Raw genomic sequence first — 18,804 nt, forward strand, 5'->3', positions numbered from 1 at the left:
AAATATAAAAAAAGGGACTAGAAACACAGTGTTTTGGCACACTTCAAAAGAGCACATAATAAAAACCAATCAGGGTTAAAGTTTGTTGGAGTTGAGAGAGTGACTAATAAATGGCAGGGGGAGGATCCAATCGCTAAGATCAATCGCCGTGAGATAGAGTGGATCTACAAATTGGGTACCCTGCAACCTTTAGGGTTAAATGTGGAATTAGACTTGAAACCCTGTTTGGTATAAAAATAAACATCTTGTTCTTTACCGAGCAGGAGCTAGTTTGTATATCCGTGTGTCTTCTGTGTGTAAAATTATAATGTTCTATGAAAGAGGAGTACAGAATGGGAATTATATATAAAAAAAACCCACTAATCTTATAGTAGGTATAGAGTGGATGGTGCGAATAGGTATCTACGGGAGGGGCAGCTGGGATTTTATGAATGGATCATGGTAGTGGTTTCTAATTGGCCATACATGGACATGTGATAATTAAATGGAAAGAGATGTCATTGTTAAGAGGGGATGAGATTTTGTTTGACAATATTCTTTTAGATGCAAAAATGTGGATTTTTTTGTATGCTTTTTTATCATCTGAATCATGTATTTTTTGGTTTTAAATATTTTGTTTTAACGCATAAGCAAATTAAGAGAATGTTAGGTAGGTGGAAGGAGGAGCCGAACCTGTATATAAAAAACATGCCCTTGATGGGTGGGATATGCACCCCTGAAGAAGGGAAGGTGAAACCCTGGTCAGGTGATAGACGGAAACCGGTCAAATAGTTTGATATGCCTGTATTCCTCTCAAGTTTGTGAGTATAATAAAAGCTGGTTTGAGATTAACACTCATTGCGGTGCTTCACTAGCTTTGCCTATCCGGTCTTGACGAATATAGGAGAGGCGAATAGATGTGTGGCAAGAAAACTGGAATTGGCGTATTGATGAATGTCGGCACATGCTGAAGTGGTCTGAGTGGAGCTGTTGGAGAGCAGCGCGGTTTCAATATTGTAAACAGTCATGTGACCTGGTTTGTTGTCTTGCTGACATCACCTCGACAGGTCACATGGTCCCTCCTCCCTCCCCCGAGCTGAACTGCCCTTTGATGTGATGTCAGCATTGAGGGGCAGAGTCAGGGAGGGGCTACCTCTGTTGCCCAAACCCCACCGATCCGATACAGATCATAAAGATAGGTCATCAATATCTATATCCTGAGAAGCCCTTTAAGAAAACAACCTTGACACAGAACTAATATTTTTAGGGGGAATAAAGGTCTTCAAAATCTTACCAGACTTCTTTAACCAGCAAAAAATACATTCATTTTACAAGCACCAAGGGAGGAGTGAGAGATGATATGAAATTCCACTCAAAGCTAAATTAAAAGCTTCACTAGATATGGAACAGTTTGTTAAATTAAATTAGATGGATTTTTAAGAAAGTTAAAATAATATATATAATATATATAGAAATTAGGGGTCTGGAATATGTTTGGAGACATTTGGTACATACGCTAGAGGTGGAGGGTTAGTCTATATAAAGAAACTGATGCACTGTCGGGTAAAATGCAGTTTTACGCTAGGGCACACTGGCAAGCAGATTTGGGTAGAGAAATATGGCTCAATTCTTAAGGTTTCACACAAAATAACACAATATTTTATTGTACATAGATTACACAACACACCTTATTTTCTGTACAGGATTGTATCTAGGGAGATGGGCAACTAAGCCAGTTCTACTTTACACCAGTTTGATAAATGACCCCATATGTTTTTGTTATTTGTTGCCAGGAGGGTTATATTAAAGAACTGGATTATAAAAGATGCCCCTAATGTGATAACTTGGAAATCCCTAGTAAATTAAATTCTGAAAAGGGAAAATAAATGGGCTAGAAGAATTTGGAAGGTTTTATCTATATGCGAGGCATGATTGAAAAATGAGGAATAAAAAGATTCTTCTCCCAAACTTTTTTTTGGGCATTTCCTCTCCCCTGCTCCTTATAGTGCGGGGCGGAGGTTAGTGGGTGTTTTTACTCTTTTCATTGGGGGGAAGCTTGTGAAAATTGCTCATATGCGGTATAAATTGTATTTCTACATTGTTAAAATACTTACATTTTAATGCTCTAAATTGTTTTTCAATACGCAGATATGCATACAAGTAGGAATTAACCAAAGTCTCGCACAACTTTAGGCGAGAAGAAGAAATTTGGCTCCATAGAGCCAATACTTTTTAATGTTATACGGATGCAGCATTAATATCTAAGTATTTAAACAAATCAACTGATAGTCGATTTGCTGAAGCCTAATTTCTACAATACAGAGAAGTAATACAATTCTAATTTCTAGACTCATTGCATAAATCAAGGTAGAATGTTACAAGGAAGATCTGGGAGCCTATCATAATGCTTCTTTTATTTTTTTTAAGTTGGCTTAAAATTTTATTTCTTACTTTTCTCCATAAAACCTTTCAAAGAATCTTTCTTTCCAAACTTCTGTTTTCTTCTCCTTTTCAATTTCTTGTCTAATGCGCATTTGCATTTCTGGAGTGAACTCTCCTACGAAATAAATCAACAACTTCCATAAGTAAAGGCATTGGTGGTTTTCTTCACAACACTAGCTTAATAGGTGGAAAGAACAAAGTGTTCTGTCATCCAAGATGGTCTCACCACTGTTCGGACTACCTGATGCACACTATGCATTACATAGTCCAAGATACTTCCTGCTGCCCTCATACTAGAAGTGCTGGCCAATTCCAGGGTAGGACTCGTCAAGTAGAAAGTATCCTGGATGACCAAACGCATAATGTCCAGATGATAGTCTGAGAAGTGGCGTGGACATCTTGGATGACAGAACAGGAGCTCGGGAATCTCTGCAGCTGAAAAGGTGGGTGCCAGATAATTGTTCTACTTGTGCCCCATTTAATGTGAATTCATTATCTTGAACTGGAGGGTCCTCTTAGAAGTGTCTGGATTTGATGCTACAATGCATTCTGTTTAACAGCTGGTTTTAGAAGTTCTAATCATATTGCCAATTCTGTAACATGAAGGTCTGGACTAAGGGGTGATGGTAAAAACTAAAAATATCAACTGCATGCACAGCCATTTACTAAACACATAACAGTTTTAATGAAAACAATAAGACTTATATTTACCTTCTGATAATCGCTGTTTCCAGCCTTGAGCTGCATATGCAAAGAACTCATTATTTAGAGCAGAGTTACTAAGACGTAAAGCCCCATCACTTCCCATCTGGAAGGAGAATGGGAGAGGACTTATGAAAGCAATGTTCTTTATTAGCGTAAAAGCAATTTTTTTCTGCATTAAATAGATATGTTCTGCACAATATTAGACTATGCACACAAAAAAGTACAAAAAGGGAACAAAAAATATCCCAAATATTATATTAGCCAGAAATAGGCTTTCTCTGGACAATTAAACTTTTGCTTTGGAGTTTGCAAGGAAACAATGGACTTAGCACCAGCGATGTTGGTTGCTGGGATAAAAACGAATGAAGAGTAGCAGGCTGCATAACAGGGAGAAATCCTGGATGTAGAAGGATCGCATGACACCTTGTGGTCACGTTGTTATGGTGCTTTATCTAGTCTTCATCAGGTGACAATACTTGTACCTTGGCAACAAATTGAGACCGTACAAGAACAAAGTAAATGTAAGAAAAAAATAAAGAGCAAAAATGATAAAGAAAAAAATCTGAATACAGTACATAATATGCTGTCTCTTAACCTTGGAAACAAGTTATTGAAATACTCATTCCCTTATGGTGGTAGTCACTGACTGTGGCATGAAAACCCTACTGTTATAAAGGTGCAGAACACAGGCATGGCCTGTCCTTAAAGGACTTCTGTCACCAGAATCATTGCAGTGAAATGGGCTGACCTGCTACATGTGCTCAGGTTAGCAGAAGCTAGCAGTCTTGGTCCCATCCCCCATCTGTGGCTTTATTTCTGAGAATAATTAAATATATGCAAATGAGCCTCTTGGAGCAATGGGGGCGTTGCCGTTACTCGTGGAGAATCTGCGCTCTCTGCACTTTGACAGGACCAGGCAATGTAAACTTCACTTCTGGCCCTGACTTCTCCTAGACTCGCGCTAGACACTAGTATAAGGAGCAGTACAAGAGAGAGACTCGCTAGCAGTTCTTCTCTGTACTGCGCCTGTGCAGAGTACTGAAGTGTAAAGCAAAGGCGCGTGACTAAGAGAAGTCAGGGCCAGGTGTGATGACGTGTACACTGCCTGGCCCTGTGCAGGGGGTGCAGCAGCAGAGAGAACAGAGTCTTTAGGAGTAACGGCAACGCACCCATTGCTCCTCGAGGCTCATTTACATAGATAAAAAGTTCAGTTGTCTCAGAAATAAAGCCACAGATGAGCACGTGTCGCAGGTCAGCCTGTTCACTACAATGATAATGGTGTCAGAAGCCCTTTAATTGTTGAATCGTATCAAAATTGAATTAAAGGAATTTTCCGGGATTTCGATACTGATCACCTGTCCTCAGGAAAGGCCATCAGTATCTGATCAGTGGGGAACAGACACCCAGGACCCCTGCCAATCTGCTATTCGAGAAGGCACCAGCGCCCCTGTGAGCGCAGCGGCCATCATGGAACTTACAAGGCACACAGCCATGCATTGTATAGCGGCTGTGCTTGGTACGGTGCTCAAATTTATTTACAAACGGTCCTTAAGACCCATGGATGCCCTATCCGTTTCATATGCCAATTATTAAAACAGAACATTTAACGTGTACATATTAGAAGTGTAAAAAAATAAAAATAAAGATAATTAAAACTAATCAGCTGTGTCACATGGTTTTGATGTATTTCCTTGTCTTTTGTATATATTTTTCCAAGGTATTATATATGTCCAGCTATTAACAGGGAGCTGGTAGCTGCGTGCTGACTACCCGTTCCCTAGTAGCTAGTCCTACACTATAGTGTCACTGTCGTTCTCATTAAGTTTCTTCAAAATAATCCATCTGTACACACTGCTCAAACACTGCCCCCAACATGTTTCACCAGATAAACTGGCATCCTCAGGGGATTCGGGCATAGAAGTGAATAGGACTGAGCGAGATACTGAGTAAGAGCGCTATACAATGTAGGTTACTGTGCTTTGTAAACACAGAGAATCCCGCAGCACTCACAGTGTCGGTGCCTTCTTGAATAGCTGATCGGAGGGGACCCCGGTGTCAGACCTCCACTGATCAGATACCGATGACCTAATCTGAGGATGGGCCATCAGTATAAAAATCCCTGAAAACCCTTTTAACATTTCCTATGTATAACTGGTATAAAGCACACCGTAAAAGCAGTTCAGTAAAAAAGTAAACTTAAAGGGTTATCCGACCCCTGAAAATTTCCCCTTCCCCCATATGCCCGGGTCCCTCACACAACATGTACTTACTTCTTAAGCACGCACGGCTGCCGCTGCATCTCCCCGTCGTGGGGATGTAAACATCTGGCGTCGGGTTGGGGGGTTGGGAGGGGTTAGCCAATAGCAGGCGGTGATGGGGACCAGCCTCCCTAGCGTCACCCGCGATGCTAGGGAGGCTCGCCCCCATCACCGCCTGCTATTGGCTGATCTATGCCAGGCAATTTATGTAAAAAACGTGAGTGTGCAAATAGTCCTGCCACTATTGAGGCTGTGTTCTTGTCATGTGAAGCTCCCAGCGTTTACATCAAACAAATACATAGCCCTCCTTTTGCCTGACGGACACCAAATGAGTACAATTTGTCCTTCTTCAGGCTGGTTTATGGTGGTAAATATGAAAACACATTACGGCTGATGGGAGACATATGCTGTAAAGAAATGTGAACATAACCTTCACACACAAAAAAAATAATGTAAAATAAATTTCGGTAAAAAAGTGTCTGGTCATTAAAGTGGTATTCCAGGATATTGCTATTGATGGTCTATCCTATCTTATCGATGAAGGTCCGGACACTTGTTTCGGTGTAGCTCCAGCACAGAAAACACACAGCTCTGTTCACTGTGTATAATGGACGGAGCTGGTTACTGCAGTCCGGCTTCCATTCACTTCAAAGGGAGCAGCGCTGGACTAACCAGCTCTGTCCAAGACACATTGGATGGAGCAGTAGAGTTCCAGTGACGGAGATCGTTGAGAGCGCAAAGTGTCTGACTATATCTGGCCGATCAGGTATTGCTAGCCCATCCTGAGAACAGGCCAATAATAACAAATCCCTGCAGTACCCCTTTAGCAGCCATAATCCCTAGGCAACTGTAACTTACTCACCTGCCTATCTACTTCTGGGAGTAAGAGCAGGAGGTACTGCTGAAAGTGCTGAGGTAAAGAAGCAAACGTATGCTTGTTTATTAAAGCCCTCAGGTTAGTGTTGACTAAAATTGATCCTGGAGTTTCTATGTCAATATCTTCTGCTTTGGTCCATTTCAAATGCCCTAAAAAAAAATAAAAAAAATATAGTCAGAAGGGATTGCGTTAATTACTGTTCTTTTATATCAGTTTTACATAAAGTGTACAAGTGGTATATGCGGACAGGCTCTTCTGAACGGAAACAGGTAGACCAATCCCCAACCACTCCATGCTTTTAGATCTCAAAATGTAATTTTGCCAATCATGATATACATTTATCCAGTCTCTTCATCCACTGAAGCAGAACTGCCATTGAACATATGTGCATTTTCTTTACCGTTGTTCAAAGATTTCCACAATAATGCTTTTCTTAATAAATATATCGTCGAAAGGAAAACTATGTATATTTTCTTCTTATATTCTTGCCTGTTGGTACATCACTGTCATAAATATATGCTAAAACTGTACTGCATCTCCATTTTTAAGGCTTTTTGCAGTATACAACCATATCCTTTTTTACGGGAAATCTGCTCCCACGAGTCGTGCAAACCAATCTGGAAAAGCAGCATTGAAGGGAAGAGCATGGCGGATGCCTGGGCCTCTGACAAGACCCAAGGTAAATTTCAAGCTATAGGTAATAAAATTAAGTCAATAATCGCTGTGGGACCCCGATAGAAAGGAGACTAGTGGAAAATAGACAACAGGAAAGCATTTTCCGCAGACATATATATTCTGTAATACAAAAACTGGAAGTCCGCATCAAAGATACCCAAGGAGAGCATCAAAAGTAGGAATCTAGACCAGCATGCTCATGCTAGGCGTTACTGGAGCATTATTATGAAAACTGCCTCTGAAGAAAAAGTCATCTGGAATCTCATTAAATATCATCCACTGTATGCACAGATTTTTTTCTGAATCTCCTGCACTAGAATATCACACCTATTCTTAGTATAGATTGTCAATATTAGATTGAGGGGAGACGGATTCGCAGCATCCTTGCCTATGAGCTGATAGAAGCACCATTTCTCTGGTGCTAGAGCTGGGGCCTCTGCATTGTTTAGATAAGACCACCTACTTAGTAGTAAAAAATCAGACATCAAATAATACATGACAATCTCTTTCTAAGGCAGCATTCACATCACCGTTATTTTTCCGTTCTTTTGATCCGTCAGAAGAATGGAAAAATAAGGGGAAAAAAACGAAACCTTTGGCATCTGTTTGAGCCAATTCCATCCAAGATGCATTTTTTTGACTGAAAAAAGTCCTGTATGCAATCATTTTTTTCTGTCTAAAAAACAGATCTCAGAAATGTGCACAGGATCCGTTTTCTTCTTTATTTTTCTGTTCTTCTGATGGATAAGAAGAAAGGAAAAATAACAGTCATGTGAAGTCTCACTAACAAAGCTAGACCCAGCGTTGCACCTCACATGGATCCAGAGATCTTCACATTTATCGCTTCACTTGCGCAGCTAGAGTATTTAAAGCTGACAGCTCAGGGTGCGTCTCCTTTCTCGGGAGAGGTGTCCTTTCTGCTGCTGCTCACTCCCTGTAAGGGTATAACCACAGTGCGCGTTTGTGATGCAGTCAATAGGCCACTGCTGCCTCGTAGTTAACCAATGAAGACCACAACTTCAATACTGTGCGTCCATTAACAATGTAGATCGGCTATACAACTGCACTGTATGCCCTGTCCCATGATCTACCACAATTTATGGCTTGTGGAAGTTGATCAATGGAACTGAGCATGTGCGACCACCTTGGTAAGTGGACATGCACATTATTATATTGATTAAACACCAGAGACATTATTATTATAACGAATATCATAACTGGAGCATTTTTGTAACAGAATCCAAGCCTTTTATTAACTATATTAAAATTTTATGGTGGCACAACCCCTTTAAATAAGACAAAGCTGCAATACCCAGCACCACTGCCACGATGATGCTGGTAGACTGCCCCATGTATATACTGAAGAGGCCATAGTGCTCGCATGAGGGCTGAGGCCCCTTAAAACATCTGATCAGTGGGGCTGGAAATCCTCTTTAAATACCGTCCCCCGAAAATAAGCCCTTTTTTTGCAGGAGCGCTCACTAATGGCTCCTGAACTTCCATGAAACTGTCGGCGGGCAGCGCAGGCTTCAGTGAATTAGCCTTAAGTGAAGCCGCCAGTCCGCGCATACATCGCGGCACTAAGCAGCACCTGAAGGGTGGGCTGGCAACTTCACTAAATGCTAAATTATGCCCGGCAGCCCGCGCTTCCCTTCACTTTCATGTTGGGCGGGCTGGCGGCTTCTCTGTATGTGCTGTACTGCCGCCAGCCAGCACGTTCTTACTTACATGAAGGAGGCAGCAGGAGGATCTCCTTCTCCTCTCTGCTGCCTGGAGGAGCTCCCTACATCTCTCCTGTGCCGTATGGTCTCCCTGGTACTGTAGATTGTTGCCTAGGTCCCTTGGGTAAGGACAGCTTAGGGGACATATAGAGTACGAGAATGAAAAATGTGAGGCAAATATGACTATAACCCCCCTCATCCATAGGAATGCACCCATGTACTGCAGTATATGGGTGCATTCCTATGGATGAGGGGGGGTATAGTCATATTTAATATAAACACTGTCCAGGGACTGTTCTGTAATTGGCATGTGTCTATATAAAATATGTTCATGGAGTCAAAATAAGCCCTACCCCAATAATAAGCCCTAACCCTTTCTTATTTTCGGAGAAACACGGTATTTTTTGTAATCCTGCAGCAAAAATGCCACCGATAAATCAACAGACCTTCTGGCAGCAGGACCCCCAAAACTGACGAGATGAAGCAGATAGGATATAAGCCTACACCATGGTTTTTTTTATTTGTTTTTTATGTACAATGATTTAAAGGGAATGTGCAATCAGAAAATGACCTATTGTTTAAAATCACGTTTTCATGTTTAATGTATTCCTAAATAATTTTTGATGAGGTTATGTTTATTTTCAACATCTATATTAAAACAAAAAACAAATTCCTGCAGTTTTGGCACTGGCCACTAAGCCTAAAAATAGGCGCCAATATGTACAGATCACTTTACTGCAGTTACCTGCCTATCTGTCATTCTAATCCTGCCTGTAATGATAAGGAGGTATCACCTCGGTGTATAGATAAGACAAGATCCACCATTCACAATGGGCGATTGTCAGAGTTTATCTATTCTTCCCTTGTACAATGACCTCTGCACAGGTCACAGACCATGCCTAGAAAACTCTCCCATAGAAGTCAATAGGGTCAGCTCCATGGACCATGTGGCTGCCGTAAAGCAATTTCTTAATGCTTTGTAAAGACGGCAAGATAGCCATCCCCATAATCATGCACAGGAAAAATAAAAATAAAATCTGTAATCAGAAAATAAAAAGACCATCTGGTTTTAACTGGCAAATACATTTTTGATGACACATTTCCTTTAAAAAGGAGATAGAAAATGATCAGGAAAAAGTACAGATCAGACTTGAATGGTCTTAAATATTCTGGGCTTTTCATGGTTTGTTCCATATTGTAACATCAGAGACGTGATTCAGTGGTTTTACAGAAAACCTTATCTGTCAAGTAAAAGTAGTCCAGGCAACCATAAACAGTTCATCTGAAGAGGAAACGCTGATTGCAGCTCGCAAGCATATCATCAAGGGAACACTGTTTATTAACAAAAAATGTCAGCCTGTGGCTAAGATCAGCGTACCAAGCTGGAAATGAGTACGTCTTTTCATGATAAATTCACTCACACACAAAATAAGCGCCAAGATCCATTTATACTTCAGCAGATTGACTTCTTCACATCGTAGGGTAACAGCAGGAAAAGCTTCAGTTTATTGTACGTATTCAAGAAGCTTAAAGTCTATGTTGGCCTATAAATAACAAGATATATATATATATATATATATATATATATATATATAATATATGTAAAAAGCTGAGGAACTACATTACAGTGCCATACCTTCTACAGATTCTAAATTACAGTCCGTATTATAGTCTTGAGCAGCAGTAGCAAGCTTCTCAACAAGCTCATTTCTAAGCGCTTATCTTATAAATCAGTGAGAAAATTGGCATATTATTACACTTCCCATAATGCAAATAATCTAAGCAAGCAACATAATCAGGAGGATTTCAGCTCTGAAGCCTACAGAATTGCGATTGCAGCTCTATACAAGGTACATGGCTGTTTTTTGGTAGCCATCTACACCAAAAAGAGTGGATAGAGCCAAGTACTGCAGCCAGTTGCCATTCAAGAGAATGAAAAGAGGGGAAGGAGGCCAGCAGCCAAGATGGCGGAATGCAAGTGAGAGGAGCTATGTGGTTGTGACCACAGACCTGGACAAATCCTGGCAGATCCTTGACCATTTGTGCCAGACAGACAACCTGACTTAGCCCTGCAACAAATAGCAACCAGCGCTGTACAAACGGAGTGCGCAGAGGAGCCACACCGGGAGCAATGTGCGGGTTCAAGTGGAGGACCTGCAGCAAGTTTTGAAACCCAGATCCTGGTAAGGCATAAGGGGGTGAGAGTGGGAGACCATAGGCGCTATACCCGAGGTGGAGGGAAGGGGATTCGGCAGGAGACATTACCAGCTAAAGTTTCCTGCCGGTCAGCCATCTTGCAGATACCTCCGCAGCACCGGGAAAGGGGGCAGAAGCCTAGACAAAACCAGACTCCTGCAGCAGCACATGCAGTAACATCCCTGATCACTCAGCAGCCCAGATACAGCCTCTTGTATAAACAGCCAAAGAAAGCATGATCAAACTGCCCGATTTTACAATCAAATCACTGTTGTGCATACAAAGGTGACAGGCATCTCTGAAAAATATAAGTCTTGAGACTGCTACCAATATCACTGTATCTATACACAATACTCTACACCATTGTGAGCCCTGAATTCTGAACAGAACTGTCTACTATTTTGATATATCAATGGGGCCACAAAAAACAGTGCCACGCAAATTTGCCAGACAGACAACCAGAAGATGGGGCCCGGTCGCCATTACCACAATGGAATATGCACACTAGAGCATTCGAAATACCGACCCAAGTAACTTCCCAGGAGGAAGATCAAGAAAAACCCACTCTTAAGCAAGTAACCATTTAGATCTTGGAAGCTATCACCGCGTGTAAGACTTCCCTCACAAGGAAACTGTACAAAGTCAAGATAGATCTGGGACTAATGCGCCAAGACCTGCATAACCTGCGAGAACGGGTCCCACACACTGAAGAACGCATATCTCATATAGAGGATTCCACCGCTACTGTTCCAAGAGCCATCTCTGATCTGGATACCAAAACAGGAGCAATGGAAGCAGAAAGAAGACGACCTAGAAAATAGGCTCCGTAGAAATAACATTAGAATCATCGGATTGCCTGAAAGAGCTGAAGGTCGGGCGCCGGATGAGTTTAAAGAAAATTGGATGAAGGCATTTTTTCCACATGCAAACTTCTCCTCAGCCTATGTGGTAGAACAGGTCCAGAGAGTACCAGCAAAACCTCCTCCACTGGAGGCACCACCCCACCCCATGAATGCAAGGTTCCTCAATTGCAAAGACAGGGACAAAATATTAGCTCTAGCTAGAAGGCGACAGGAAATTAAATATGACAATGCCAGAGTTTCCATCCTCGCAGATTTTAATATGGAACTGCAGAAACAACGCTCCACCTTCATGGATGTCAAGAGACGCCTGAGAAAAGCTAACATCCCGTACTCTATGGGCTATCCTGGCAAACTAAGCGTGGTGGACGGTGACAGAGTGGTCTTCTTTACTTTAAGTCTCCGAATGGCTAGCCCTGCGGTGAAGATCCCCAAGACGCTGAAGCTTCTGGCACATCTAGAGACTGGTCACCTGACAACATCAGCGGACTCGTTTTCCTTCACTGAGATATATGCTAATTGTAGTTTCTCCAAAATTATTTTATTACAATTTGCCTTATTCTTGCTAATATAGTGCCTTGTTATATACAGTGGGGCAAAAAAGTATTTAGTCAGCCACCAATTGTGCAAGTTCTCCCACTTAAAAAGATGAGAGGCCTGTATTTGTCATCATAGGTACAGTTCAAACATTTCTTGCTCTCACAGACCTGTAACTTCTTCTTTAAGAGGCTCCCCTGTCCTCCACTCGTTACCTGTATTAATGGCACCTGTTTGAACTTGTTATCAGCATAAAAGACACCTGTCCACAACTTCAAACAGTCACACTCCAAACTCAACTATGGCCAATACCAAAGAGCGGTCGAAGGACACCAGAAACAAAATTGTAGACCTGCACAAGGCTGGAAAGACTGAATCTGCAATAGGCAAGCAGCTTGGTGTGAAGAAATCAACTGTGAAGCAATAATTAGAAAATTGAAGACATACAAGACCACTGATAATCTACCTCGATCTGGGGCTCCACGCAAGATCTCACCCCGTGGAGTCAAAATGATCACAAGAACGGTGAGCAAAAATCCCAGAACCACACGGGGGGACCTAGTGAATGACCTGCAGAGAGCCGAGACCAAAGTAACAAAGGCTACCATCAGTGACACACTACGCCGCCAGGGACTTAAAGGGGTTATCCCATCTTAGACAATGGGGGCATATCGCAAGGATATGCCCCCATTGTCTGATAGGTGTGGGTCCCACCTCTGGGACCCGCACCTATAACGAGAACGGAGCCGGGGAGAGTTGTGGCTGGAGGACCCCGGGTTTCCCAGGGTCCGACCACCACCAGGCGCAGCTCCCCGCCTCTCCCATTGAAGTGAATGGGAGCGCACCGCACATGCGCGGCCAACGCTCCCATTCATTTCTATGGGGCCGACGGAAATAGCCGAGCCAGCGCTCGGCTATTTTCGGCGGCTCCATAGAAATGAACGGAGGGCGGCTGCGCATGCGCAGTGCGCCCGCCTCCACTTTCTCTGCTCCGTTCTCCTTATAGGTGCGGGTCCCAGCGGTGGGACCCGCACCTATCAGACAATGGGGGCATATCCTAGCGATGGGATAACCCCTTTAAATCCTGCAGTTACAGACGTGTCCCCCTGCTTAAGCCAGTACATGTCCGGGCCCGTCTGAAGTTTGCTAGAGAGCATTTGGATGATCCAGAAGAGGATTGGGAGAATGTCATATGGTCAGATGAAACCAAAGTAGAACTTTTTGGTAAAAACTCAACTCGAGTCGTGTTTGGAGGAGAAAGAATGCAGAGTTGCATCCAAAGAACACAATAACTACTGTGAAGCATGAGGGTGGAAACCTCATGCTTTGGGGCTGTTTTTCTGCAAAGGGACCAGGACGACTGATACGTGTAAAGCAGGCATGTCCAAACTGCGGCCCTCCAGCTGTTGCAAAACTACAACTCCCAGCATGCCTGGATAGCTTACAGCTATTAGGGCATGCTGGGAGTTGTAGTTTTGCAACAGCTGGAGGGCCGCAGTTTGGACATGCCTGGTGTAAAGGAAAGAATAAATGGGACCATGTATTGTGAAATTTGGAGTGAAAACCTCCTTCCATCCGCAAGGGCACTGAAGATGAAACGTGGCTGGGTCTTTCAGCATGACAATGATCCCAAACACACTGACCGGGCAATAAAGGATTGGCTTTGTAAGAAGCATTTCAAAGGTCCTGCAGTGGCCAGTCCAATCTCCGGATTTTTTTTTTTCTCATTATGTCTCTCATAGTTGAGGTATACCTATGATGAAGATTACAGGCCTCTCATCTTTTTAAGTGGGAGAACTTGCACAATTGGTGGCTGACTAAATACTTTTTTGCCCCACTGTACATGCAACTAAGTAAAATGAACACATTAGTTCTGTGGCCGCAATCCGCATGCCTCTACCAACTGACATCATAGGCGGGGGCATCCCGGATTTACTGGCCTACAATTTGAAATAAGAAAATATTACAGACCTAACACTCAGACTAACATAACGTTAGGGAACACAAAGATTGTTTGCAATTCTAGTTTTACAATAATTATGTTCTATTCGTTACTTACAGTTACCTATGTAGCAATGTTGCGTGCTAATTCATCCATTTGCCTTCACTTCTGATTACATATACCTGCCTCTGAATCCATGGCTGAGCTAAAAATACTATCATGGAATGTTAGGGGTTTGGGGACACCACAAAAGAGATCTATGGTGCTTGCTCTTATCAGACACTCTAATCCACAGATTTTGTGTGTTCAAGAAACACATCTTATCACTAACACCTCTCGTGTATTAAAGAAACCTTGGGTTCAATGGGCTGTGCACTCATATCCCACCTCTTCTTCTCGAGGAGTATCCCTGTTAGTACACAAAAAATTGCACTGGGAGGTAAAAGACTTGGTCATTGATTCAGAAGGTAGATATGTTTTTGTCAATTCTCTAATTGACAATGTACAATATACATTAATAGGAATCTATAACCCACCCCCAGGCTGCATGTAGGTTCTACACGTGGGGTTCTCTTTAAATGAGGATTGGGCCCTTGCTTCACTAGACGCTGCCAAGGCATTCGATTCAATAGAATGGGCCTATCTGATTAACTGCCTGAAAAGTTTTGGGTTTGGCCCACAATTTCTCAAATAAATTACTATACAGTCGGTGGCCAAAAGTTTTGAGAATCACATACATATTGGAAATTGGAAAAGTTGCTGCTTAAGTTTTTATAATAGCAATTTGCATATACTCCAGAATGTTATGAAGAGTGATCAGATGAATTGCATAGTCCTTCTTTGCCATGAAAATTAACTTAATCCCAAAAAAAAAACTTCGACTGCATTTCATTGCTGTCATTAAAGGACCTGCTGAGATCATTTCAGTAATAGTCTTGTTAACTCAGGTGAGAATGTTGACGAGCACAAGGCTGGAGATCATTATGTCAGGCTGATTGGGTTAAAATGGCAGACTTGACTTGTTAAAAGGAGGGTGATGCTTGAAATCATTGTTCTTCCATTGTTAACCACGGTGACCTGCAAAGAAACGCGTGCAGCCATCATTGCGTTGCATAAAAATGGCTTCACAGGCAAGGATATTGTGGCTACTAAGATTGCACCTCAATCAACAATTTATAGGATCATCAAGAACTTCAAGGAAAGAGGTTCAATTCTTGTTAAGAAGGCTTCAGGGCATCCAAGAAAGTCCAGCAAGCGCCAGGATCGTCTCCTAAAGAGGATTCAGCTGCGGGATCGGAGTGCCAGCAGTGTAGAGCTTGCTCAGGAATGGCAGCAGGCAGGTGTGAGCGCATCTGCACGCACAGTGAGGCGAAGACTTTTGGAAGATGGCCTGGTGTCCAGAAGGGCAGCAAAGAAGCCACTTCTCTCCAAAACATCAGGGACAGATTGATCTTCTGCAGAAAATATGGTGAATGGACTGCTGAGGACTGGGGCAAAGTTCTCTGATGAAGCCTTTTTCCAAATGTTTGTGGCATCAGGAAAAAGGCTTGTCCAGAGAAGAAAAGGTGAGCGCTAGCATCACTCCTGTGTCATGCCAACAGTAAAGCATCCTGAGACCATTCATGTGTGGGGTTGCTTCTCATCCAAGGGAGTGGGGCTCACTCACAATTTTGCCCAAAAACACAGCCATGAATAAAGAATGGGACCAAAACACCCTCCAACAGCAACTTCTTCCAACAATCCAACAACAGTTTGGTGAAGAACAATGCATTTTCCAGCATGATGGAGCACCGTGCCATAAGGCAAAAGTGATAACTAAGTTGCTCGGGGACCAAAACATTGACATTTTGGGTCCATGGCCTGGAAACTCCACAGATCTTAATCCCATTAAGAACTTGTGGTCAATCCTCAAGAGGCGGGTGGACAAACAAAAAAACACTAATTCTGAAACTCCAAGAAGTGATTATGAAAGAATGGGTTGCTATCAGTCAGGAATTGGCCCAGAAGTTGATTGAGAGCATGCTCAGTCAAATTGCAGAGGTCCTGAAAAAGAAGGACCAACACTGCAAATACTGACTCTTTGCATAAATGTCATGTAATTGTCGATAAAAGCCTTTGAAACGTATGAAGTGCGTGTAATTATATTTCACTACATCACAGAAACAACTGAAACAAAGATCTAAAATCAGTTTAGCAGCAAACTTTGTGAAAACTAATATTTGTGTCATTCTCAAAACTTTTGGCCACGACTGTACTATACTATACTATACTATACAGCAGCCTGGTCAGTAGGCTACTGATAAATGGAGAGCTTTCCTCTTCATAGTGGTACCAGACAGGGCTGCACCCTGTCACCACTCTTATTTGCACTGGCAGTTGAGTCTCTGGCAATTAGGGTGAGAAACAGCAGCAATATAACCGGGGTGACCATGGGAGACAGAGAAGTCCGTATAGGACTATATGCAGATGACATGATTCTATATTTATCGTCACCTGACATTTCCCTTAAAGGTGCAGTGGCCTTAATAAATGAATTTGGGGATTTTTTGGACAGGTTGGACAGGGTCCCTCACATGTGGAAAGACTAAAGGTGGTTGATATCTTCAAGTATCTAGGGGAAAATATTACTAAAAGATATTCCCAGGTCCTGTCTCTCAATATTTACCCCTTAAAGGACCATATATGGAACAAGCTACAAAACTGGAAAACATTAGCCATCTCGGTGGCAGGACATATTAAGCTCATTAAAATGATTATACTTCCCAAGGTGTTATACGCCCTCCAACATTCAGAAATAGACTCCTTGACTAGTGTTTTTATATGGGGAAGATCACGGGCTAAACTAAGTTTAGATACATTAAAACGGCTAAAAACAGAAGGTGGTATGGCTTTACCAGATTACTATATATATCTATCTATCTATATATATATATATATTATTTAGCAGGTCAGCTGAGGCTTATTAGAACCTGGTATACTGCGGAGGACCTACCCACTTCAGAGTACTTCTTAATGCACTTCCTGGACTGTTATCCATTATGGTCAGTCCTAGAGATACCGCCTAAATTCCAGAAACACTGCTGCACTGCATAGGCTGGCACAAACTATCTGGAGAGAAGCGAAAAATACTGACCCAGTTCACGGGGGTTGTTTCAGATATATCTTTATGGGTCAATCAATCGCTGTCACAGGTACAAATAGTCATGGAGGCATAAAGATGGCAGGCGGCAGAGATTAAAACTCTTGGGAGATATATACGATCAGGGAGTACTGATGACATTTGAAGCACTGTCTCAGAAGTACGATATTCCTCGTACTCACTTCTTTTCATACCTACAACTTAGGACGGCCATACAGGTCATAATCCCGAGCACCAATACCACGAACTGCAAATACCCACTAATAGGCGTTGTTAAACCCCAGTGTCCCAGAGGACTAGTGCCAGCAATTTATTCCAATTTAGTGCAAGCAAAGGTCAAGAACGGCCCTCTCAGGGATTGATAAATGGAAAAGAATGATACCCACACTCGCAGAAGAATCCATAACAGATTTATTGGAATCACATTTACAGGTATCGCCAGCAGTTAATCATAAAATAATACAACTGTACATTATTCATCAAACATATTTAACACCAACTAGGCTCTACAGAATGGGCAGAGCATCATCGACTGCATGCCCACGATGTGGGGAACTAGACGCAGACTTCTGGCACATGATATGGAGTTGCAGCCCAATAGCTACATTCTGGAGGGAGGCTTTTCTCTCCAATTTGTTGTTGGTTCAGATAGACTGCTGGGACTTATAAACGAAGACAACTGGGATCACTACATGACAATATTTTTGAGAGAGTAATTATTTATGGCACGTAAATGTGTTGCCCTGAGATAGTATGACACCAATACACTGACCCTTATCCATGTGTAAATTACAAATAAATCTAATTATACCATATTTAGTGTTGGTGTTTAAACACTGTAACAAACCTCAAACATTTTAAAAGGTCTGGGGCCTATGGTGCAGCTCTCCGCACACGTTGTACTCAGCCTCGAGACTGCGACAGGCTTTGTCAGCAGCCCAAGGATTCTTGGATCGGTCGGTTTAGTGGAGTCACGGGAATGTTCTGTACAATCTTCTAACAAAAGATAGGGAATTTTACAGCAATGCAGTGGATGATTGAAATACATACACGAAATGGATCTTGTATTATGATACGCAACACGATTGTAAGATGTTGATGTTCTTTCTTATATGTCAATAAAAGAGTTTGAAAATAACACCTAAGAGTGCAATCTTCACACAGGGGGACTTGGGGACCTGAGATCAGTGGGGGTCCTCAGGATAGGTCATCTATATCTCATCAGTGGAGGTCCTGGCGGGGGGAAAGTGCGTCTTATAGGGCGAAAAATACGGTACTCATTTTGGCCGTACCCTTTTAAAATCCCATATTAAATCGTTAGACATACAGTACATGTACAAATGTTTTATATATTTTTTGTCCAGCCCAAATACATAAGTGATCTGAGGCAATAAAATCACTTTTAATAAATTCATCTCCGCCAATAATTGAAGAGGTTATGATTGGTAATTTATTTTTAAGAGACTAATAACC

The 18,804-nt window shown here is 42.2% G+C and overlaps 1 protein-coding gene across 2 annotated transcripts in view; it reads right to left on the minus strand.

The window, feature by feature from the left end:
- The window catches only part of ASXL3 (ASXL transcriptional regulator 3), a 158,010-nt gene that overhangs the window by 33,934 nt on the left and 105,272 nt on the right, over positions 1-18,804 (minus strand). For both annotated transcript variants that reach the window (XM_044293282.1, XM_044293281.1), the window contains 3 exons: positions 6,247-6,410; positions 3,133-3,229; positions 2,431-2,536 (listed from right to left, as the gene is read on the minus strand). In XM_044293282.1, the coding sequence (XP_044149217.1) occupies positions 2,431-2,536; positions 3,133-3,229; positions 6,247-6,410 (367 nt within the window). The remainder of the gene's footprint in view (positions 1-2,430; positions 2,537-3,132; positions 3,230-6,246; positions 6,411-18,804) is intronic.

Source organism: Bufo gargarizans, chromosome 5, assembly GCF_014858855.1.
Source record: "Bufo gargarizans isolate SCDJY-AF-19 chromosome 5, ASM1485885v1, whole genome shotgun sequence".
Taxonomy (NCBI): Eukaryota; Metazoa; Chordata; class Amphibia; order Anura; family Bufonidae; genus Bufo; species Bufo gargarizans.